The sequence below is a fragment of the Pleurodeles waltl genome, chromosome 10, assembly GCF_031143425.1.
Source record: "Pleurodeles waltl isolate 20211129_DDA chromosome 10, aPleWal1.hap1.20221129, whole genome shotgun sequence".
NCBI lineage: Eukaryota > Metazoa > Chordata > Amphibia > Caudata > Salamandridae > Pleurodeles > Pleurodeles waltl.
In genome coordinates, this window is record NC_090449.1 from 489,414,530 (window position 1) to 489,439,751 (window position 25,222).

The 25,222-nt window shown below is 48.0% G+C and overlaps 1 protein-coding gene across 13 annotated transcripts in view; it reads left to right on the top strand.

The window, feature by feature from the left end:
* Positions 1-25,222, top strand: part of LOC138261643 (uncharacterized) — a 1,036,964-nt gene that overhangs the window by 439,412 nt on the left and 572,330 nt on the right. For 12 of the 13 annotated variants that reach the window (XM_069210793.1, XM_069210797.1, XM_069210802.1 and 9 more), the window contains one exon: positions 9,764-9,931. In XM_069210793.1, the coding sequence (XP_069066894.1) occupies positions 9,764-9,931 (168 nt within the window). The remainder of the gene's footprint in view (positions 1-9,763; positions 9,932-25,222) is intronic. The other variant, XM_069210796.1, reaches the window with a different exon arrangement.

Below are 25,222 nucleotides of genomic sequence, written 5' to 3' on the forward strand. Positions count from 1 at the left end.
ACAACAAGGCATTGTTATGCTAATAAATGGAAAAGGTTTGTTTTCTACAGCAAAGCAAACCAAATCACACCTTTAGAGGCCTCCATACAAAACATTGTGAGTTACTTACTACACCTACAAAAAGCAAATCTCACTTTTTCTTCCATAAAAATTCATCTTATCGCAATCTCTGCTTACCTACAGATTAAACATACAAAGTCACTTTTTAGAATCCCAGTTATTAAAGCCTTTATGGAAGGACTAAAAAGGATCATACCTCCAAGAACCCCACCAGTACCCTTGTGGAATCTTAATATTGTACTTACACAACTCATGGGCCCACCTTTTGAACCCACGCATTCTTGCCAAATCCAATTCTTAACTTGGAAGGTAGCTTTTCTAATAACCATCACTTCACTACGAAGAGTTAGCGAAATACAGGTGTTTACTATAGAACAACCCTTTATACAAATACACAAACATAAGGTGGTTCTCCGTACAAATCCAAAATTTTTACCAAAGGTCATTTCACCGTTTCATCTAAACCAAACAGTAGAGCTCCCAGTCTTCTTCCCACAACCAGACTCGGTAGCAGAAAGAGCACTGCATACATTAGACATTAAAAGAGCACTAATGTATTACATAGACAGAACAAAATCATTTAGTAAAACTAAGCAATTGTTCGTTGCTTTACAAAAACCCTATGCTGGTAACCCTATATCCAAACAGGGCATAGCCAGATGGATAGTCAAATGCATTCAGACCTGTTACCTCAAAGATAAAAGGGACTTACCCATTACACCAAGGGCACACTCCACTAGAAAGAAAGGAGCAACAATGGCCTTTCTAGGTAATATACCAATGACAGAGATTTGTAAAGCAGCCACTTGGTCTACACCTCATACCTTTACTCTACATTACTGTGTAGATGTGTTAGCAATACAACAAGCCACAGTAGGACAGGCTGTATTAAGAACATTATTTCAAACGACTTCAACTCCTACAGGCTGACCACCGCTTTCGGGAGGATTATTGCTTTGTAGTCTTTGCACAGCATATGTATCTGCAGCTACACATGCCATCGAACGGAAAATGTCACTTACCCAGTGTACATCTGTTCGTGGCATGTTGCGCTGCAGATTCACATGCGCCCTCCCACCTCCCCAGGAGCCTGTAGCCGTCTAAGTTGCATTTGAATTGTATATATGTAATATAAATATTCCTTTACCACAAACTATGTACATACATATCTATTCCATTGCATGGACATCTTTAGTATCCTCATTCAACCACTCCTACCTCACCCTATGCTGGGAAAACAATCTAAGATGGAGTCGATTCCCATGCGCAATGGAGCCGAAAGGGAGGAGTCCCATCGGTCCCGTGACTCGAAAAGACTTCTTCGAAGAAAAACAACTTGTAACACTCCGAGCCCAACACTAGATGGCAGGAACAGTGCACAGCATGTGAATCTGCGGCGCAACATGCCACAAACAGATGTACACTGGGGAAGTGACATTTTCCATATATATATATATATATATATATATATATATATATATATATATATATATATCAAAACAAATCCTTTTCAGGGTTAGAGTGACGCTATGCTTAAAGATTGTGCTGTATAAATGGCAAAAGAATTTGTCACTATCTAGCTCGGCGTGGATAGCACTGTGCTGATCCAGTGCTAAAAAACTTTGCTAGATAAACAGACATTTGAGATGAGCTGGTGTTGCAGAGTGCTCCTTACTGCAGAATTCTCTATTCTTTTTTGTATATATATATATATATATATATATCAAAAATCTGCAAGAAAACAGGAATAGTCATCCGCTGTATCTTGCAGGCCAAGCCCTTAGGAAGGTAGAAAAAATGAGGAAGTCACAATACCTAATCTGCCTAATCAGTTATCATTAGGCAAGTCATTCTGAGCCCCCTTCCTATTCTTATTCCATGAACTGACCTGTTAGTATAAAGGTTAGTTAAAAAAATAATTAACTGACCGAAAAAAGGCAGTACGCAATTTGCCACCTTTTTTCCCCACAAAATAGTACATGTGCCTCAGAAGTCACCCAAACCACAATTATGCTCAAGATTACTATGCACCACACCCAATTATGTTGCATATATGGGAATTTGCATTATAAGCAGAAAGCCTAGCTTGGTGAACTAACTCCGTAGATCAGTTGTCTGCTTTGAGTGATATGCAGTTGTGCACTCTAATTGTTTCCGATTGTGTCCTAGTCACCACTGTGTGCAGGTTCTGTAGAGATTTACATGGTTGACAAGAGGAGTGCAGCAGTTCTCAGTAGGGACACCGGCTTCACTGCCCGCACTACAGCGGGGCACAAACACATGCACTCATCCTTATAGCACTATGGTCCTCACACCAATGGTGTTTGTCTATCTTTGTTAGTGTTAACCAACACCAGCAGGATGTGTCTGGTCCTCATAGTGTAGGCTATACATGGAAACAAACAGTCATATACACAAGTTTACTTGTGCTATATTGCACCCTGAAGGTTCTCAATTGCTCGTGAAGCTTCCCATCTTCCTATTTTCCAGGACCACATCTGCTGACGGGCAAAAGGTATTATTTGACTTTTTTGCATAATAGTGGAAGTGTGTTGGCTTCTTTGTTGGATCCAGTTGTGACACATTTATGAAAGGGAAGTTTCATCTGCTGCTAGACTGCAGTAAAGGGACAGTGATCCAATAAGCATGCATTTTTTAAGAACAATTATTTATTCATTGCCCTGCGGGCAATGTCTCCTGTACCAACTGCCAAGTAAATATTTTTTGCAGCTGGGAGTAGTTTGTGTTTTAAAGACCTTGTTTAAAAAATATTCCAGTAGCCCTTTAGTTATATGCAGGACCACTGGATTAATGTGGCAGAAAGGAAGAACTATTTGGCAGGGTTGACCAATAAATGTGGCAAAAAAAGTCCAGTTATGCACTTACAATGCCAATAGCTCCAACTCAAGTAAATGCAAGACCTATTGCATTGCGCATGCCTGTTTTAGTATATGGTTGGGGCTCCCCCTAGGGTTACTATTGCCTGTTTGCTATTGCACTGTTTTCTATTTCTTTTTATGCCTATTACTGATTACTAGTGTACACATTTGATGTGTTTACTTACTTCCTATTGGAGTATTGCCAATCTAGTGTTTTAGTACTGTGTTACTGTAATAAAGAGCCTTTATTTTCGTAACACTGAGTGTTTTCTTTCATGTGTGCAAGTGCTGTGTCACTACAGTAGTATTGCATGATCTTTGCATGTCTCATAGATAAACCTTAGCTGCTCATCCACAGCTACTTGTAGAGAGCTTTGCTTCTAGACACTGTCTACCTCGCACTAATAGGGGATACCTGGACCTGGTATAAGGTGTAAGTACCCACCAGGCCAGCTTCCTTCAGACCATGACTCCAAGCCCTGTGCCGGTTGTCGGTCGATGCACCTCAAGGCGATCTGGAAGTGAGCCATGAAGCTCCTAGTGGCGACGCACAAGAAGGCACTGTGCCAATCCCGGTCCTGATCTCGAGGACAATCTAAGGTCTGATCACAGAGTCAGTCTCTCGATTGGTCGTCTTCGCAGTCCAAGTCGGTATCATCAAAGTTGGGCAAATCAAAGAAGCAGAAGAAGAAGACATCCAAAGGTACTTCACCTTCTCCCTCTCGATCTCATGTTTCTAGGCCCTGCTCCTTCACTCCTCCTAAAGAGCTGGAGACCCGGTCTGCTCTGTGCTTCACCTATCCGACTTCGCCAGATCTACCCCAGCCCAACTTAAGGAGTTTTATGTGGCCACGTATTCCATTTTTGGACTCCTGGCTTCCTCTGGTGCACCTTCAGGTCTCACAGTGCCGAGAGGTACTCCTGCTGAGGTTTTGTTTGCAAAGATGTTTCCAATGCCAGCAGGGCCCTCTGGAACCACCTTATGATCCCGACTGACTTAGACACTGCGACCTATGCTGAAGCATGTTCTCCCGATGCCACACCTCACATCACAGACCTCATCATCTTTTCTGACTCCGAGACGGCCTAGCTCGACATTGAACCAGGCGCTGCAGGACTATGTCGACATTCAGGCTTGGATACTCTGTCACTGGCCTTTGAAAGGCCTAGTCTGGAATTGGACTTTGAAGTGGGGCGATGACAACACCTACCTGTTTTTTACCACTCTGACGAGATGGCCAACCTCTACCAAGAGGACAACTGGTGTGAAGAGTTTTGAAATGCCAGTGGACGGACTGGGCATGTCCAAAGATGCTGGTCTGGTCTTACCTCCAGGACCTGCCACGGAGGAAGGTGCACCCTTCGCTGTGGTGTTGAGGAGAGCAGCAGAGGTCTTCAACCGGCAGCTTCCTTTCATTCAGGTTAAGACCAACGTCTTAACAGAGGTGCTTCAGCCAAGGCTATCCCTTTCAGAGCCCCTGCTTCCCTTCAACAAAACCCTTACAAGACACTCTCCTTGGGAACTTGGGACAAGTCCTGCACAGGTGTTAAAGTGCACAGGATGATTGTCAGTTGCCACCAACCCTCTCCTTGGGTCCCAACCTTCTTTACCCAGCACCCAACACATGAGAGCTTTGTGGTGCAGACCTCGACAACCAAACCATCTCAATGAGTTCCCTTCTGCTCCTCTGGACAGGAAATTCACGAGGGTGGACATGTTTAGAAAGAGAACCTTCTCTTTCTCCAGCCTAGCATTGGGGTTGATGAACACCACAGACCTCTTGGGCCGATACTCCCACACTCTGTGGAACTTGGCCGTGCACGTGCTGCCGTAGTCCTGGAAGAGGTCAGAGCCATGCTGAATCAGGCCATTATTGGTATACATGAACCAAGGGGTTTGCCCATAGTACCCCACCAGGCCTGGGCTACATATACAAACAGAACAAAAATGAGGTTGAAAGTAGGGATAGATCAAAAGACAATGCTAGTACTGCAAACGAATCACATGATACTACTGTAGTCACTTTTTAATAATGCTACCCATACTGGCCTTAGTTCTTATACAGTTATGCAATTATTTATTAAAATCAGCAGAGTGGCAAGAAGTAATGCAAAACCAACTGTGTATATTCATATATTACATGCATGACCATCACATGATATCAGTAATGCAGCACAGCTTTTTTCTGCTCAACATCAAAATTGCAGAAATTACATCAAATATATAAAACTGAACATTTAATCTATTCCTTGTCCCTCTGTAATTCTTTGTGTTAAAAGTGGTACTGAAGCAGTTTAGGTCCTTGATCCACCTGGAGGTGGTCATAGGCTAGGCCTGACCAGAAAGCAAATATGTTGAATGGTTCTTAGCTTGCCCACTGTCCAAATGTAGTGCAAGTACATATTAACAGGATCCTCTTATACAAAAGGCTCACGCGTTTTGACCATCTAAGAATGCTGCGTCTTCAAACCTCTGCAGGTCATTATTGATGGCAGGGACGCAGCAAAATTCTCCATCAGTGTGGGCTGGATATCACTGATTCCCTCAACAGGAGTATCGCCTTCACAGTGGCAGTATGCCTCAACGCTTGGCTGTGATCAACTGGCATCTTAGTGGAGGTCCAGTTGGCTCTGATGGACATGCCCTTTGATGTCTCTTGCCTGTTCGGTGGTAAGGCTGAATCATCGCCTGAGCGCTCGAAGGAGAGTCCTGCTACCGCCAGATTTTTGGGCTCTTCCCTGGCCTCACACCAGATGCACTCCTCCTTTTGTCCCTCCATGGCTACGGTAGGGGATCCTGGCTGCTCCCACAGTCCCAGGCATATCTCTAAGGTCACTAAGCCCCCTAGCCTTTTCTTGGCTGTGGATGCAGCTCCCACATAGGAAGTGGGAACCAAAGAGAGCATGTTGTCCAAACTCCTGTTCCTTCAGCTGCTGCAGCCTCTAAGCCTCTTTAACATGCCCTCAGCACGGCACACTCATGCTGCTGGTGCCAAATCAAGCACCATTTGCCTTGATAGCAAGTGATAAAATCAGACAAGTGGGTACATTGTCCAGATAGAGTTATGCCCTTCCTTTTGTGGAAACTACTCCACCTTTGTTCCCTTCCCCATAAATGCTGATAGAGGACCATATCTACTTGCTCCATCAGGGAGTGCAGGCTCTGTTGGCCAAAGAAGCCATTGAGAGGGTGCCAGTTCCAGAAGTAAGATGTGGCTGCTATTCCTGCTACTTTCTGGTGCTGAAAAAGGATGCAGGCCCCACTAGAGCTGTGCCCCAGCAACATTTTCCTAAAGAAAGTGAAATTCAAGATGCTTACCTTGGCTCAGGTCTTGTCTGTCCTGGACCCTAGAGACTAGATAGTTGCATTGTTCTTGCAAGATGTTTATTTTTACATCCCTCTTTTGCAAGTGCACAGACATAACCTGTGGCCAAGAGCATTTCCAGTTTGCTGTGCTCCTCTACAGCGTCATGAGTGTCGTCCCGTTTCTCGAACCCCCGACCCCACCCCCACACCACCCACCCCCGCGTCCCTCCAGGTGTTCATGAACGTGATGGCGCTCACCTTCTGAGGTCAAGGGTCTCAGTCTTCTCCTACCTCGACAACTGGCTACTGAAGGTGGGCTCACCTAAGACCATTGTCACCTACCTCCTGATTATGCAAACTTCCTGCATTCACTGGGATACAGTATCAACATGCTACAGTCACAACTGACTCCTCAAATGCTTCCTTTCATCAGATCTGTTCTAAATACTGTGCAGTTCTGAACCTATCCTCTGGAGTGGAGAGTCCAGGACATTGGGCTATGGTCCTGATGTTTCAACCTCTGTCCTGGATCTGTCCTTGATGTTGGTGACACTGACTCTGAGGCTGCTTTGTCTGATGACCTCCTGCATTCTGCTGGTGAAGCACGCCGAATGGCTGCAAAAGATCTGCAGTAGTGACTAACAAACTTCAGGGGACCAGTAGCAGATCCCTCTCCCTTTCCCACCTGGAACGAACAGTGGTGACCTACGCATCACTTCTGGGTTCAGATGGTCACGGGGAGGGGGTGGAGATCAGGGAACCCTTTTCTCTCACAGAGTTCTAGCCCCACAGCAATCTTTTGGAGCTGAAGGTGATTCGCTTGTCATTGAAAACCTTCCTCACATTCATCAAAAGAAGGCTGGTTCAAGTGTTCATGGACAACACAACCAGCATGGAGTATTGCAACAAGCAGGGCGGAATGGGGTCCTCAACTCTGTTACAGGAGGCCCTGCACCTCTTGGCCTCTCTGTAACAACAGGACATCTTCCTGGTCATGCAACACCTAGCAGAATCTCTGAAACCCAGAGCAGACAAATTCAGCTATAGATTATTTTCAAATCACAAATAGTGTCTGCATCCAGAGGTGCTGCAAGTTCTCTTCCTTGAATGGGGTGTACCTTGGCTCAATCTGTTCACCACCGCTGAGAGTGCACAATGTCAGCTCTTCTGCACGTTGGAGTTTACAAAACAGCTCTTGTGGGAGATGTTTTGTGTTTAGACTGAAACCTGGAATTCTTGTACACCTTCCCGCCAACACCGTTTCTGCTCCAAGTTCTGAAGAAGATAAGACCTGACCGGGCCCCAGTGATATCAGTGGCTCCAGGCTGGGCAAGGGGAGTCTGTCATCAAAAACTCCTGAGAATGAGCATCTGTCCTCCAATTATGCTGTTGCTTTGAAAGGACAGTGTGTTGCAGGTGAAGGGTAGGGTTCTACACCTGAATCTACACACTCTCAACATAGAGATTGAGCAGCAACAGTTGAATGCCTCTGCCAAGATTTGTGATGTCATCTTGGCAGCCATTCGTCCATAAACAAAGACCTTTTATGCCTGCCCTTGGGGCAAATTTGTGGTATGGTGCTTCTTTCGTCATGTTGACTGCTGTCAGCCCCCTTGTCGGAGGTTTTACTGTGTGTGCTCTTTATCCCGGACTTGCCTTGGGCACTATTAAAAGTTACCTTTCACCATCTTATCTTTTTTTTTTTTTTTTTTTTTGCAGCTGCCGGGTCAGCTCTCACTGTTTGTCACCCGTTGTGCGTGTTTTCTTAAGGGCTTACAACATTTGTCCCCTACTACTCCTTTTAGCATGCCCCAACAGGACCTTAATTTAGTCCTAATGTTCATTATTGACTCCCTATTTGAGCCCATGCATAGTTGTCTGCTCAGACTCTTAACGCTCAAGATGGCCTTCTTTGTGGCCATTACATAGGCCAGCAGAAGCCTATCACTTTACTCTCTGTACACCATCTTTTACACAAACAAACTGGTTCCTTTTTTCTGCCAAAGATTGTCAACCCTTTTCCCGTTCTGCCCCTTCTGGCTGACATCTCTCTGCCCATATTTTTAGTTCTGCATCATCCTTCTAAAGAGAAGGAAACTCCACAACCTGAAACTAAAGAGAGTTCCTGCTTTCTACATTCATCACACCATAGAACTTTAGGGCTATCAGCTCTTCATTGGGTTTACTGGAGCAAAGAAGGGCAATGTGGTGCAGAAACTGACCATATCTCAATGAAATTTACTCTCCATCAAAATCTGCTACGCATAAACTAACTAGTAGCCTCCTTTGGGCTTACTGGCCCATTCCACCAGGGATAAGGCTGCTACTACTGAGTTAGCAGGCTGTGTACCTGTCCTGTATATCTGTCAAGCTGCTATGTGGCATCTCTCCTCTTGTTCATGAAGCATTGCTTCTTGGACAGTCATGTCTGTCAGGACTGACGTTTTGCCCATTTGGTCCTCCAGGCTTTCTGGTTTGAGACATTCGCAGACCCACCTCCAGGGAGGTAGTGCGTGGATATTTGTTCTACTGTGAGAAGAGTGTGCTCAGAAGTCTATCTCAGAATAAAAAGTTACTCACCTGTGGTAACTCTTCTTCTGGTAGAGACTCTAACTGCAGATTCCTCACCGACCATCCTATCTTCTCCATTCTGGGAATTGGCCTGTTCTCCCTAATATTCTATAGATTCGGCACACCGGTCAAACAATGAGTCTAACTTGGCTCTGCATTTTTGGAGTGGAAATAGTCAAGAAGAAACTGATATCAGTGTGCCAGGGTGGCTCCTTCATAGGCACTGCGCACATCATTTCTGAAGCAAAGCTGATTGACACCACTTAATGGTGCTCAGAGGTACTGATCAAGGTTTTCCAGGCCCAGTCTGATGTTCCAGAAAAAGCATTATAAAGGGTAAGTAATGTGTTCATTTACCTCCTAGGCCCTGATGACAAGAGGGTTGATGTTTTTTTCAATCCCTACACAAGAGCCATCATAAGATATTTACTGAACCCAGCAATTACCGGATACACAAAATATCCCACTCTTCATTACATTTCGGCAGGTCAAGCCTGTTGAAGTTTAACAGGGGTAAAATGTTTGATATTTACGTTACCATGTGGACTTTGTCACAGTAAGCACCACAATTTGCATGCTATTCCCTTTAAACCCATGCTATTTATCGCACCTAATAAATAACGTACGCCTTGTATCATTATTCATCTGGTGCGGTAAAAAGCCCATTGATTTCGACAAAGTCAGAATTGGTGCCTAAGTGTCTTTGAAATCCAGGTAATGCTGAGAAAGTGTTGGTCACGATTTGCCATGTCTTTTAAATGACAGAAACAGTGGGACATGTTAGTCCATGCTAAGCTGACATGGTATTGACTCTGCCAACATCTTCTGGCCTTCCAGTGATGTAATTTTGTCTTGGCCACAAAAGGTGGGCATTAGGGATCATGGAGGCACTTCTATTTCCAACGACTTTAAACTGATAGAGCCTCTCTCTACTTCTTCACATCAGCAGTTCTTCAATTTGTGCCATATTTGTCTGGGAAGGCTGAACACTTGAAGAAGATGCCAGCATATGTACGCAATCCTCCTGCATCTAGCGCTCCACCTACCAACTTCATGTCCATGGAAAAAGAGCCCAGGAGACTGGAGACAGGAGTCAAGAGGCCTTTCAGAGAGGGTAAGCCTGCTACCATTCAAGTGCCTAGAGAAAATTTAGTTTCTGCAGGATGTTTTCCTTACTGCAACAATGTGCCAAATTATAAAGCTCCCCTCCTTAAACTGGCTCAAATTGGACAAATGAACTTGCTAATTTTTTTTATACCGGTTATTGTGTGGAGGAAAATTACAGTAACAGTTATATATAACATTCTACATTCTTTTTTATCGCTTTAAAAACTGTTGGAATGTGTCTTGAAAGTGTTATTTAGAGGAAATCACAAGTTTTGTGACTGTTAGGCAGTTAGTGAGGAGTGTTTGTAAAGAGACTAGTGTATAACAGGGGCAACTGCACTGACCTCGTAGTGTATAGCAGGGGACACTGCACTGACCTCCTGGTCAGCGTCTGCTGCCCTCCCCAGCTCCTCTGGCTGCTGCTGCCTCTGCCTTTTGCCTGAGACGAACTGAGAGTCTCCTGACTCTCAGTTCCAGGCCCTCCTCCGTCCGCAGGCTCGTCCCTGCGCCTCATCCCTGGTGGTCTAGTGGTGTGGTCATCACAAGTAAGTACTTCCCTCTGTTGCTGTTTCACTCTTGCCTTTGCTGCCTTTTTTCTCTTGTTTTTCCTTTTATTTTTCCTTTCTCCCCTCTTTTCCTCCAAAGGCGCGCCGGGGAAGCCCGTCTGCGCCCATCCGCGCCTGGACTGCGCCCAGCACCAGGAACCCTGGATCTCCATTGAACCACTCCCTGGCCTGCTTCCGTTACAACTCCGAAACCATCCTCCACCTCGGCACCGGATGTCTCAACAACTGCTGCATCATCTCCCCCAAGGACACCCACGAACCTTTCACTTGCAGGAAGTACAACTTCAGCACCAGCCTCAACAAGTTGAAGGTGCTCTTTGCACACAAAGATACCAACAACTTCCACAACCTCATCAACTGCCTGCTCGTGAACATCCACTCCCTCCACAAACATGCCACTGAAATCTGAGATTTGATCGACAACCCCTGACCGGATATCACTGTCCTTACCGAGACCTGGGCCAACCCCACCTCGGGGCCAGACATCGTCATCGCCATTTCCGACGGATACAGCACCCTAAGGAGGGATCGGCCCTCCCTCCCGTCCAGGCGGAGGACTTGCCATCGTACGCAAGTCCTCACTATGTGTTATGGCCTTCCCAGAAGAACAATGCACCACCATGGAACACCTTCACTTCCTATTCCACTTCAACCACAACTCCTCCAGCCGCAGCATCCTGGTGTACAAGCCACCTGGCCCCCACCCAGATTTCATAGACGACCTTGTAGACATCACTACCCCCATCCCCTGGTGTCAGTCGACTACCTCCTCCTTGGCGACCTGAATTTCCATCTCGAGGACCGCACCGACCCAAACACCACCGCTCTACTTGACAACCTCGCCACCCTTGGCCTCAGACTCCCACACACATTGCAGGACACACACTGGAATCCCAGCTTCACCTCAAGCAACCAGATCACCCTGGAGACCATCTCCACCTCATTCTGGACTGACCACCGCTGCACACACTTCACAATCACAGCACCCAACAGCTGCACCCACACCCCCAGGACTTCCCGACAGGAAATGGAACAAAATCACCAACGAACAACTCACCTCATTGCTCGCCAAATCCCTCCCTCCTCCCTCCGATGATGCCTACACAGCAGCGCACAATCTCAACGCATGGATCACTGAATGCGCCAACACTCTAGCCCTCCTCCGGCTGACATTGGCCAAACACGTGTCTAAGAAAGCCAGCTGGTTTGCCACCGAACTTCAAGAATCAAAGCGTACCCGCAAACTTTAAGAGAGAAAATGGAGGAACAGCCAAACCAGCGAAGACCTCACCTCATTCAGAGCCGCAACTGCCACCCACCGTTGAAAAATCAAGAATGCAAGGTAGGATGCACTCCGGTAGCGCATCACCTCCTCCGCACACAACTTTTAGGAATTCTTCTCAATCATCGATGAGTTCAGAGATCCCGCCCTCCGAAGCCACTAGCATCCTTCCGTCACAGGACCTCTGCGACAAACTTGCCACTTTTTTCCCCACCACAGGATCCAGGTCGTCTACGACAGCTTCCTCCTGGAAAATCCTGGCGCCGAAATCTTTGACCGATTTTTTTTTTTTTTTTTTTTTTTTTTTTCTCTCCCCCTCCCTCCCCACAGAACCCACACAGACCAACCACAGCTGGTCCAAGCTCACCACAGAGGAAACAGTCAGCAACATGAACAGCACCCACTCCGGAGCCCCCACGGACCCCTGCCTGCACCACTTGACACGGTCTCCCACAGTACTCTGCACACCAGACTCCATGACATAGGAATCTGCGGAAGAGCCCTGGAATGGTTCCACTCCTTCCTCTCCGAGAGGTCACAGAGGGTCACACTCCCGCCCTACACTTCCAGATCCACATGAGTCAACTGCGTAGTCCCCCAAGGATCCTCACTGATTCCCGCACTGTTCAACGTATACATCTCCCCTCTCGCTGCTATCGTCCGAAGCCACGGTATGAACATCGTGTCATATGCCGATGACAAACAACCCATCATTTCTCTCACCGAAGAACCCGAACACGGCCAAAAGGAACTTCTACTCAGGAATGGAAGCTCTTGCCACCTGGATGAGAGAAAGCTGCCTTAAGCTTAACTCTGACAAGACTGAGCTCATCATCTTTGGAAACGCCACCTCAGCTTGGGACGACTCTTGGTGGCCCACGTCCCTCAGCGCCCCCCCTGCACCAAATGAACATGCCCACAATCTAGGAATCATCCTCGACTCCTCCCTATCCATGACCTGGTAAACTCAGTTGCCTCCTCCTGCTGGGACACACTCCACAAACTTCGGAAGATCTTCAGATGGATCCCAGCAGACAGTCACCCATGCCTCAATCACTAGCAAGCTAGGCTACGTCAACGCCCTCTACGCTGGCACCACAACTAGAAGCATAAAAAAACCACAACTCATCCAGAACGCCGCCGCCAGACTCATTCTCGACCCCCGCTCGCTGAGAAAACATCTCAACACCTGAGGACCCTCCACTGGCTACTGGTCAACAAGCAAATCACCTTCAAGCTACTCACCCACACGTACAAGGCCATACACAACGCAGGACCAGCCTACCTGAACCACTGCACCTCCTTCCACACCCCTGCTCTGCACAAGATGGCCCTGGCCACCATGTTTCACATCCGCAACACCACCACCGAAGGATGACCATTCACCTACATTGCAGCAAAGAACTGGAGCAGCCTCCCTCTGCACCGCAGGCAATGCCTCACCAGTTTCAGGAAGAACCTCAAGACGTGCCTCTTCGGATGAGGCCCCTCACCCTCCCCCCACCCCCTTGCCTTGAGACCTTCACGGGGTAGAAGTCGCACCCTACAAAAATTGATTGATTAATAACAGTGATGTGACGCTGAGATGCATCTCTTTCTTGCCTCAAGTTTCGGGGCTCCGCTCCCCTCCTTCCATCAACTCCAGCTAATGAGAGGCAATCATGGTAATGCAATTTAGGCCCTTAAAAGGTTCTGTCAGTGTGAAGCAAAATACCCCTAGACTGATCAACACAGTGTGTAATTTGTGTTCTCCTCCGGATCTCAAGGACACTGGGGTTACTTTCTCCTTAGCTTTTTGCTGCAAGAAAACAGTCTGGCAGTAAGGGATCAACACTGGTCACATATCACTGTAGGACTCCTGCTCTTTATATAGTATTCCAAATCAGGTATACTGCACAAGGAGTCCAGGTATTCCCTTATTAGTAAAGGGATTGTTCTAGCAAACCCAAGGTGCTCTTTTAGTGGATAGTGTGGTCAAGCAGCCTCAGGCTGATCAGAAAGGTGTGTGAGAGATCTGCTGGATGCAGACAATCAAAAAACATGACACACATGACTCAATAAGGAGATCCCCACCAATGTATAAATATAACACTTCTCTTTATAAGATTTTAGGGACCAAGATCATCACAATCAGGTACGTACATGTCGACTTATGAATTGTTACAGGTTTGTAAAATCAACACTTTAATGCAGTTTCTGAAGCTATGATGTTATCCTATAGAGGAAAAGCGCATACTACATTCGGGCACTTAGTACAGGACTGGAGTTAAGGTACTTATGGGGCAATGTCCAGAGCAGCACCAACAGGTCACTTTTGTAGGCACTGGGGCATCTGGATACAGAGGTGTTTTTTAGCCTTGAATGCCCTAATGTTATCCTATGGGGGAAAACAGATACTCCATACTTGTACTTGACAGCGAGTTACAGGACTGTTTTTCATAACTTGGGGTGAGTATGGGGCAAGGTCCAAGGCCACACTGACTGGTCACCTTGAGGGGAGGTGTGTTACGGTGTCAGGTGTCGCATTCACTTCTATGGAGATCTGTCTAGTCAGAAAGAGGCTGCAAGCAGGGTCTGGGGGGGGGGGGCTGTGAGGGGGAAACCCACAAGGAGGCTCGACCCTTGAGGTCCTCTGGCACGTAGGCACACCGCTGGCCCACGTCTCCTCGGGCTGTGGGTCCTGGGTCCAGTGGTGTCTTATGGCGTTGAGTTCCTTTTGCAGGAGATACTCACGGTTGGAGGAGGCCTGCTGAAAGAGGCTTCAGGCAGTGACAGAAAGTCTACAGTTGGCAAACCGGAGGTGATCTTAGTCTCTGGTCAGTTGGGGGACCACTCTGGCACTGTTGGCCCACTTCAACCTAGGCTAGAGGGCACAGGTGCAGTGGTGCTTTGCAGTGTTGAGTTTTGGTGGTTGGAATCCTTACAGTTCTTCTGGGGTTCCTGCAGGATGCAGGGAGTTCATGGGTCTTGGTTGAAAGCTGACAGTCCTCCCAGGATTTTGGTGGCACAGGTAGCTGCAGGACAAGTTGTATTTGGTGCAGTTTCCAGGACATTAGGCAGGCCGGTGGTGCTGGGGCCAAGTCATCTGCTGTTTTTCTGTTCTTGCGACTCATCAGGGTCTTCCTTCTTCTTTCAGGTTGGCAGGATCTGATATCCTGGTTCCAGGGTCTTTCCTAAATACTGGATTTAGAGGTGTTAAGGAAGTTTAGTGTATTAGCCAATGGGCTACTTGCCCCTGTGGTCACTATGCCCTCTATATGACCACTTCTTGTGGGAAGTGGGCATAACCTTGTCCCAGAGTTCCTAGTTTTGCCATCACAAGGATGGCAGACTTTTATCTTTTGTGTCCACATCAGGCAGCTCACCTTTAGGGTGGAACTGACCTCAGGATGGACACGCCTTTCTGACTACTAATTTTCTCCCCTGTCCAGATGCCAAATGGGCCCTGGGTCTGGGGGGATGGGCATATCCTCACTTCTGAGGGAAGCCAGATCCACATACCAAGGGTGGTGGGTTCTTTAAAGCCCCCTGCCCTGGAAAGTAGATTAACACTCCTGCCAGAGCAGGCTTTGTTCCTGACTGCCCAAGAGCGGAGGCTCCTGTCCCTGGGGTTCAGAAACGTTGTCTGTGGCAAGCTGGCTAAGACTAATCAGTTAACCCTCCAGAAGTTGGTAGGTCTTTCACGGGGCACCTCAATGGGGCTCTCTGGTTGCATATATTATTAAGCCCATCACTTGAGTCAGTATGGGTTTATTAATATGAGATGTTTGATACCAACTATCCCTTTTTTTCAGTGAAGCCATTATGTAGTTGGGGGACTCGTATTGATCCGTGTCCAGCAAATGTTCTTAAAATGGCTTCCCTGATCTCTTACTACGTCTTAGAATCGACAAAGACATAGCTGGGGCGTATCTGCTCTAGCCGATATACCCACACATGTAATATAATGCACCCAGACTTGGAGATGGAAGGCCTGCTGTAGGGGTGACTTACAAATATCGCATGCAGTGTGCCATATGCTGTGTGCCATGTTGTGTTTTCATTTTTAGCTGCACCAAGACATGCAGTCTGCAATGGGAGTCTGCATGAGCTTGTTGAAGGGTCCCTGAGAGTGGTACAATACATGCTGCAGCACTTGGGGACCCGGTTTGGTACCCATGCCCTAGGAACCTGGGGTACCGTTTACTAGGGACTTACTGGAGTGCCAAAGGTATTGCCAATTGGGGAACCAATTGTGCAGTTTTAGGGAAAAAACACAGGCACTGGAGACCTGGTTAGCAGGAACCTAGTGCACTTCAGTTAAAGTTGCATCAAATACCAGGCACAATGTGGGAGGTACTACTGCAACCAAGACTCAGTTTTCTACAATCAACATGTATCAGCAATCCATAGACATCTTTAGTAATGTGAACCCACTTGGTGCCAAATAAGAAGAGGGGGCGTCATCAGATTGCAAGGCTTGTCTGCACACCAGCCCATCCAAGAAGTACTCAACTCCAGAACATCTGAACAGTAGTAAGAAGTCCCTCTCTCCACCTCTGCAGGGTCTCAAATGGAATCCATGCCAAGGTCCATGAGTAAAAATTATGAGCCTCATGAGAGGCCACACACTAAAGTGGAGCCCTCAGGGTGAAAGGCATCCTATCCAAGACACAAAACTGTCATCGCTCCCTCCCCCCCCACCCCAGAACTCAGCCTTCTGGCTCCAGGAAGCACCACGATTAGTCAAAAGAGGACTCAGCCATGAACCCTGACTCCTGCTAACCCTCTGGTGATGAAAACCAAAACACTCCTTGAAGATGAAGGGCCCATTTGCACTAATACACTTTTTGATGCAGAAACCACACAGCCCCGAAAACAGCCCAGAAGACACCCCTTCAGAGCCTCCACCACAACCCAAGAGGTTCAAGGATGCACTTGCCAGTATCCCTCCTCACTCTACCTTGCCTCCTCCACAGGATCTGCCTCCACCCACTTCATATTCCCTACCAGGATTGCCACAGTCTCACTCTTATACAGGCAGCCCATTCAGTACCCCTGATAGTTACGAGCCACTGTTTTATCTTTGTCATACAGAAGACCCATGGATGGATTACAGTGTGGATCCTCCAGCGGACCCAGACCTAGAGCTAAACTCACGAGGGCCTCTTCCCTAGATGACACATTTACATACCCTGGGGTCATACAAAGAGCTGCAGCCTACCACAATGTAGATATGGCAACCATCCCCAGGCTAGAGGACTTTCCCATAGAAGCACTATGAACGTCTGAATGTTTTCATTCTAGTGCTTAAGGAGGTGATTAAGAATATCATGGGCATGTTGAGAGAGTCTGTCAGGACCCAGGTGGTTATTCCAAGAGTGGAGAAAAAGTTACAAAGTACTCCCTCACAACCTACTTATATTAAGGGCCATGTCTTTCCGAATTCTCTGGTGGTTTATACAGCCACTGCACAGGCCACATGGGATGCTCATCACACTCCATTCTCAGATAAGCAGAGCAAGAGAACTGATGCAGCAGAAAAAAAGGTAGCTCCGTGGGCCACCTCTAACAGCATGACAGGGCACAGTGAGAGGAGATGAAGGGTTTGCTACAAAACCTCCTAGAACAGTTTTGGAAGAGGGGGGCTGAAGTAGTTGTCAAAGGCAAAATAATTTCCCTTACCACTATTCAGTATGCATTGGATGCTGCAGATACTGCAGCCAGAGAGGTTAACACCTTTGTAATCCTATGAAGATGCTTATTGCTCCGTATAGCTGGTTTTAAGCCAGCGATGCAACAACACCTCACCCCTTTATGGTGCACACCACTTTGGTTTACATGTGCACTAAATATTAAAAAAATATATATAGAAGTGGCCCAGAGTATGGGCGCCATTCAAACTCTATTCACCAGTAGCTTCTTTTGTGGGCAGCGTAGAAAAGGGCACTTCTGCAAAACAGCCCCTGTTATACTAACAACTGCAACAGTCATGCTACCAGCAAAGGTAGGATGTAAAGAAAAAACACATATCATGGTAACAACCCCAACAGGGGCAAAGGCAGTCCCACAAGGGGAGTCTTTGCTTCCGAGCATTGATTTGCCATGCATCCCCCAGCAAACCAAACGTCACTTTTCAGAGGGAGGTTTCAAGGAGGTTTCTCCCACATTGGGAAAGGTCACCTCAGATCATTTGGTTCTAGCCATCTTCCAAGAATGGGTATTGTCTAGAGCTTCTCTCATCTCCACCAACATTCTGCCTCATACACAAATCTTCAGCGGAGAACACCTCCTTTTACTACAGGAAGAGATACTCCTACCCAAATGGGTCATAGACCAGTTCCGATACAATACCAGGGCAAAAGAATGTACTCTCTGTACTTTTTAAGTAAGGCCAATCCTCAACCCCCTCAACAAATACATACTCTTGGAACATTTTCACATGACAACCCTTCAAGATATTATCCCTCTGCTGCAGTAAAATGTCTTCCGGACTGCACAAGTTCGAAAGGGCATCTTCTTTCACATTTCCAATTAATCAAATTGGCTCATCCGTGCTGCGTTAGTTTCATGGTAAATGAACTACACAACCAGTTCAATATACCTCCCTTTGGGGATGGCCACAAAATATCTAGTAATAGTAGCCACCCACCTGATGGTGGTGGGCATTTCTTCTCCTGCTTGGGCGATTGGTTAGTCACGAGCACCAGCAGGTTGCAATGTATAGCACACATTCAAGCTGCCATCTCCTCCCTTTACAATTGGGATTTACTATAAACGCCGCCAAGTCCACATTCAACCCCTGCAGATTCAACTGCTCTTGGTGTTGTCATAGGCAAAGCCTAGCCCAACCATCAGACTACTACATTTTCACAGGTATTGTCCCTTTTCAGCCAAATAGTTGTCTTCCAGTCAGACAGTCAGGTGGCTCCCAGGAATGATAGAATTTTGCATTGTCATAGTTCCCCTTGCCAAACTGCACATGCACCTGTTGCAGGAGTGCCTCTGAGCTTAATGGTCGCTAGCGGAGGCCATCTACAAGATCTAGTGATGGTGCAGGCCAAAACTCATCCCTTTTTGCAGTGGTGAAGCAACAAAAATCTACTGCAGGCAAAACCTTTATTGACGCTATTCCACAAGTAACCGTCACCACAGCCACCTTACTCTAGCTAGGGAGCACGGCTTCCCAACACGACATTTCAGCATTTCTGTGTAGGAGGAATCACTGTACCTCTATACCTTGCGACCTGAAAGACTTCTTCGAAGAAAAACAAGTTGCACACATCCAAGAGCAACACTAGATGGCAGGTGCATGCAGAGCATGTGAATTTACTGCACTTCTTGCCATGAACAGGTACCTGCAGGGAAAGTAACATTCCTTTTTAGGGTCGAGCACACAAGCGCTTCGTCCCTGTTGTAATCTCTCTTTGGGCTTTTAACCACACCCATGTCACGCCTGTCACTTTCATTGGTTTGTGGGCTTGCCTTTTAAAATCCGCTTGGTTTCATTAGTGAAAGACATGCATACGTAATGCCTTTTCCGGTGTTTAACCCTTCTCGAGTGCACCAGCCAACTACTGAAAACATACGAGTCTCCCTGTTTTCAGCCTGGTTTCTGCACTACTTTATCTTTTTATTTTCCATGCAGCACGATCGTGCTGGGTTTTACATGGCACGATCAGGCTCGATTTAAAAAAAAAAAAAAAAAAAAAAAAAAAAATGTTTTCTTTCTTTCAATTTATGTGGCAAGAAAAGTCCGGTTAGGAGTTTACAACGCTAATAGCTCCAACTCGAGCAAAAATGTGAGACCCGTTGCATTGCAAATGCTTGTTTTATATTACAGGTCTTAGTCTTAAGTAATCCCCTGCAGCCCACAAGGCCTGGATGTATAATCTATTAAAGTATTTCACGCCCCATAATGGGAATGGCATATCACTTCAGTGACCGGGCCAAATGTTCTCCTTTACTACGTAGGCTTCAATTGCCTTCCCCTATTGTACATTCTTGCATAGTTGTAATATTCATCTGTTGTAATACTCATCAAAAGTCTGTTTGTTAGTGACAGTGAGTTTTTGATCAGCATGACTCTGCAATGATTTTAATAAAAGCTAACCATCTCTGGCTGAAGCGTGGATAGTCATTTCATCACGTCCACCTCACTCCTAATCTTCAAGGTGGAGTAGTTAACTCTTTAAGTTCCGCTGAATAGGTTAGATGTTATCTGACACATACAGAGAACCAGTTCTACTACATTGCTTCTAAAGTGTGAAGTCACCTGCTACCATACATCTGAGGCTCCTCCTCACTTACCGAATTCCGCAAAAAGCTGAAGTCCTAGGCCCTCATTACAACATTGGCGGTAAATCCCGCTTACCGCCGTGCAGAAGACCGCCAACACACCGCTGCGGCGGCAGAATTCCGCTACAGCTATTACAACCCACAGCCCAAAATCTGCCAAAATCCAGGCACCCACGCAAGTCCGCCATACTAAAGGTCAGTGATAAACTGGCGATAACAAAACCGACACCGTCACGCCAACAGGAATACGCCCACACTATCACGACCCACGAATCCACGTGGTGGTCTTTCATCCGCGGTATTCCATTGGCGGTACACACCACCACGCTCAAAATACACACACACATATACAAAACACAACCACATTGGACAATTCAAAATGCACACACCTGATACACATACACACACCACTCCCACACACCCAATCCAATATAAAACACACACCCTCATCACCCACAAACCCTTACGACCAAAATTGAGAAAGAAGCCCAGAGAGAGACACCACCGGAAACAACACTAGCATCCACAGGCACACAACACCATCACGCACACAACATCCACACACCTCAGACAACACACACAAACACATCCCCTCACACATCACAACCGACACCACCTCAACCATCACCCACACCACATCATGGCACCTCAACGACACCCCAGGTTCTCTGAGGAGGAGCTCAGGGTCATGGTGGAGGAAATCGTCCGGGTAGAGCCACAGCTATTCGGATCACAGATGCAGAACACCTCCATTGCAAGGAAGATGGAGCTATGGCACAGAATCGTAGACAGGGTCAACGCAGTGGGACAGCATCCAAGAACACGGGATGACATCAGGAAGAGGTGGAACGCCCAACGGGGGAAGGTGTGTTCCGTGTTCTCAAGCCACCAGATTGCAGTACAGGGTACTGGCGGGTGACCCCCACCTCCTCCCCCACAACTAACAACATGGGAGGAGCAAGTCTTAGCTATACTGCATCCTGAGGGCCTCGCAGGAGTAGCAGGAGGAATGGACTCTGGTAAGTCAAATCCTAACTATTACATCCCCCACCCTACCTGCATGCTATCACATACCCCACCCTCACCCCCATCACTCCAACACCTCACAAATGTCCCACTATCCCAGCCCGCACATCCCAACACCAAGCCCTGCATGCAACACCAAAGCATGGACACCCATCACCAAAGCATGGCCACTACAGATACCCGCACAGACCCCAAACCAAATATCACACAAGGTCCTAGACAAGAATGCAAGCACTGGAGTACAGGGTCACCCACCCATTGCACACAATGGCACACACAGATGCAATAATCATGCCTTTACACCCCTGCAGGGCCCCTACCCAACGTCTCCGGACAGGAGGTTCCAGACATGTCCACTCCCCCCACGGAAGAGGCCCACAGTGATGACAGCAGCTCTGTCCAACTGGATCAAGATGACCAGCCCAGCCCATCTGGGACCTCAGGACAGTCGTTTCCCCTGACACTGGCACATGCCACCACAGAGCCTCCCCCCCTCAGGAAACACCAGCACAGCACCCACCCAGCAGGCCCATCCCTCTGTCCCCAGGACACGTCAAGCAGCAGTGTGTCCACCACTACAGGGAACCCAGGCAAACCCCCCACCCCAAGAAAATCAGGGACCTGGGGGCAGTGGTCACACGGTTCAGGGGACAGAGGCATAGGAAAACCAGGGAACTGGGAGGACTGCTGTGTGACAGGGTGAGGACAGGCCCAGGGAACCCACTCTCCACGAGGCCCTCTCCAACATCATGGGAGCGTACCATCATTCCCAGGAGACGATGGCAACAGTACTGGCCAACTTTCAGGAGACCCAGCGGCTGCAGGAGGAAAACTATCTGGGGATCAGGGAGGAACTTAAGTCCATCAACACCACCCCAGTCACCATTGTAGGGGTGCTGAAGGACCTTGTGAACACCAGGAGGGATACTGTGGCACAACAAGGGGCCCCTGACACTAGCCTGGACGATGAACTGCCCACCACCTCCGCCGGCGCTAGTGGACAGGAGGCACCGCCACAGGACCACGCCACCAGCACCCCACCCCCTCCAGATGGAGAACCACCCCGCAAACGGTCCCTGAGATCCAGGACAAAGACAGAGAACAATGCCAAGACCCCCGCCAGGAAATGAGACCCCCCCCTGAATGTCATCCTTCTGTCCTACTTTGTCACCCTGTCCATCCTTAAACTGCTATTGTTCCACTTCCTATGCCCCTTTGGACAATGCACCTGTGAAACAAATAGACTGGACTCTGCCATGGAAATTCCTCCACCATCACTCCTGCCCATTTTACAACCCCCTCCACTAATTAGCACTGAAATAAACACCTTGAATCAAAAAACAATCTGGAGTCAGTCTGTGCTTTCACAAATGTGTATTTGCAATAACTATGAAATATAGCAATGTCAATTGTATTGTCAACATACCGATGTAACACAGCTGTAGTCCATGAGGTAATATAGCAGAGGTCACACAGTGGGACCCACATCTGTGAAATGGAAAGGCAAAGTGACAAGTCAGGGTCCATACAGTGGGTGAAAGTGACAAACGCATGCTAGCTCCTACAATAGTATGAGATGTGTGAGGCAGTGACATCTTCTTACCTGTGTCTCACTGGAAGTATTGCAGGATAACATTGTTTCTGTTGTCGAAATCCTCTTCTTCTGCCTCCTCGTCACTGTCCATAGGCTCCACAGCTGCCACAAGCCCTCCTTCTGGATCATCCTCCTGCAGAAAAGGCACCTGTCGTTTCAAAGCCAGGTTGTGCAACATACAGCAGGCCAAGATCTGGCACACCTTCTTTGGTGAGTAGTAAACAGAACCACCTGTCATATAGAAGCACCGGAACCTGGCCTTCAGGAGGCCGAAGGTCCTTTCAATCACTTTCCTAGTTCACCCATGTACCTCATTGTAGCGTTCCTCTACCCTTGTCCTGGGATTTCTCACTGGGTTCAGTAGCCATGACAGGTTGGGGTACCCAGAGTCACCTGCAAATGTCGAGAGGCAACTGTTAGACACACACTAACCCTTAGGGACAACCCTAGACCCAGACAACTATTCACAGGGTATGGGCTCCTTGTCCTCACCTATTAGCCACACACGGTGCCTCTGGAGTTGCCCTATCACATATGGGATGCTGCTATTCCTCCGAATGTAAGCATCATGCACTGATCCAGGAAACTTGGCATTCACATGGGAGATGTACTGGGCGGCCAAACACACCATCTGCACATTCATAGAATGGTAGCTCTTCCGGTTTCTGTACACCTGTTCACTCCTGTGGGGGGTACCAAGGCCACATGTGTCCCATCAATGGCACCAATGATGTTGGGGACATGTCCCAGGGCATAGGAGTCACCTTTCACTGTAGGCAAATCCTCCACCTGAGGGAACACGATGTAGCTGCGCATGTGTCTCAGCAGGCTAGACAACACGTTTGAGAACATAGCCTGGGACATCCCTGATGCAATGGCCACTGTAGTTTGAAAAGACCCACTTGCCAGGAAATGGAGTACTGACAGGACCTGCACTAGAGGGGGGATCCCTGTGGTATGGCGGATTGCTGACATCAGGTCTGGCTCCAACTGGGCACACAGTTCCAGGATTGTTGCACGATCAAATCTGGAGGTGGCTATTACGTGTCTCTCTTCCATTGTCGACAGGTCCATCAGCGGTCTGTACACCGGAGGATGCCGCCATCTCATTACCTGCCCCAGCAGACGTGCCCTATGGACGAGAGCAGAGAGTCAGCCAACACTGAGGTATTACAAAAAGTCTTCAGCCCACATTTGTCAATCCGCAATGTGCCTGTTCCTGTGTGTATGCAAGGCCTAGATAGGTGTGACGCAGTTATTATTAATGCCATGTGGCCCCCTGAAATGGCGGCCGCCTGACCTGTAAAGTGGGACAAGGGGATATGATGTAACTGCGCTGGCGTTCTACACGGTCGCGGTAGGCGTTCGAAGACCGCAGCGCAATCCTGCATTGTTTAACATTGGACCCTATGGTTCTGAGGAGCCAATGACGATGTACGCCGTCGGTGACGGTACGCACCTCCGCGGATATAACCGCCATTTTCTGTCTGTTCACTCACTTTTGATACATGACCTTTGACAGGATATGACCTACACTGCAAGTGCTGCTGTGACCTCAGTCTGGAAGCGACGATGGCTCATGTTTCTGGGGAAAGGGCCCCTGCCTTCACTTCGGAGGAGTTGGAGAAGTTAGTGGATGGGGTTCTTCCCCAGTACACGCTACTCTTCGGTCCTCCAGACAAACAGGTGAGTACACTGTGAGCATGCTGCATGGGCAATGCCTGTTTGGAGTGGTGTGAATGGAAGATACTTGCGGGGGGTGGGGCGGGGACTGAGCACTGCATGAGCGGACGGTGAGTGTATGTGCGTCAGGGCAAGGGTGGGAATGTGGGCCAATGACTTTGACGGTCCGGACGGTTAATGTTGTACCATTTCCCCTTGTACTATTCCTCTAGGTCAGCGCCCACCCGAAGAAGGATATTTGGTGTGCCATCGCCAAGGACGTCTGGACCCTGGTGGTCCACCACAGACGGAGCACCCACTGCCGGAAAAGATGGGAGGACTTCCGCCGTTGGAGCAAGAAGACGGCGGAGGCCCAGCTGGGGATGGCCTCCCAACGTGGGAGGGGTGCCCGTCGCGCCATGACCCCCCTGATGTTCCAGATCCTGGCAGTGGCGTATCCGGAGTTGGATGGGCGCTTGAGGGCATCACAGCAGCCACAAGGGGGTGAGTACCGTCACATCCATCTGACTGCGCGCATTACGAGGTGTCTGGGTGGGAGAGGTGGGCAGTGGGTTCCCCTAGGCCAGGGCGAGCTTTGTAGGCAAAGTCACTTTTTGAGGCAGGCTATGTGGCACCCCAACCCCACCAGTGGTAAGAGCCATCTACACCTAGTCAGGCTCTTGTGACTTCCATGTGTGCAGCTATCGGGCATAGGCCTTGTACCCCATAGCCCTGTGAATAATCTAGGACCTATAAGTGCATGGCGTAGTGCAGAGGGCTGCTGTGTTAGTAGTGTACGCCAACAGTAGTGGTATTGCATGCACTGAACATGTCTTTCTTCTGTCTCCAACCCCCTCTTTTTGTGATCTCCCTGTTCTTGTGTGAAATAGC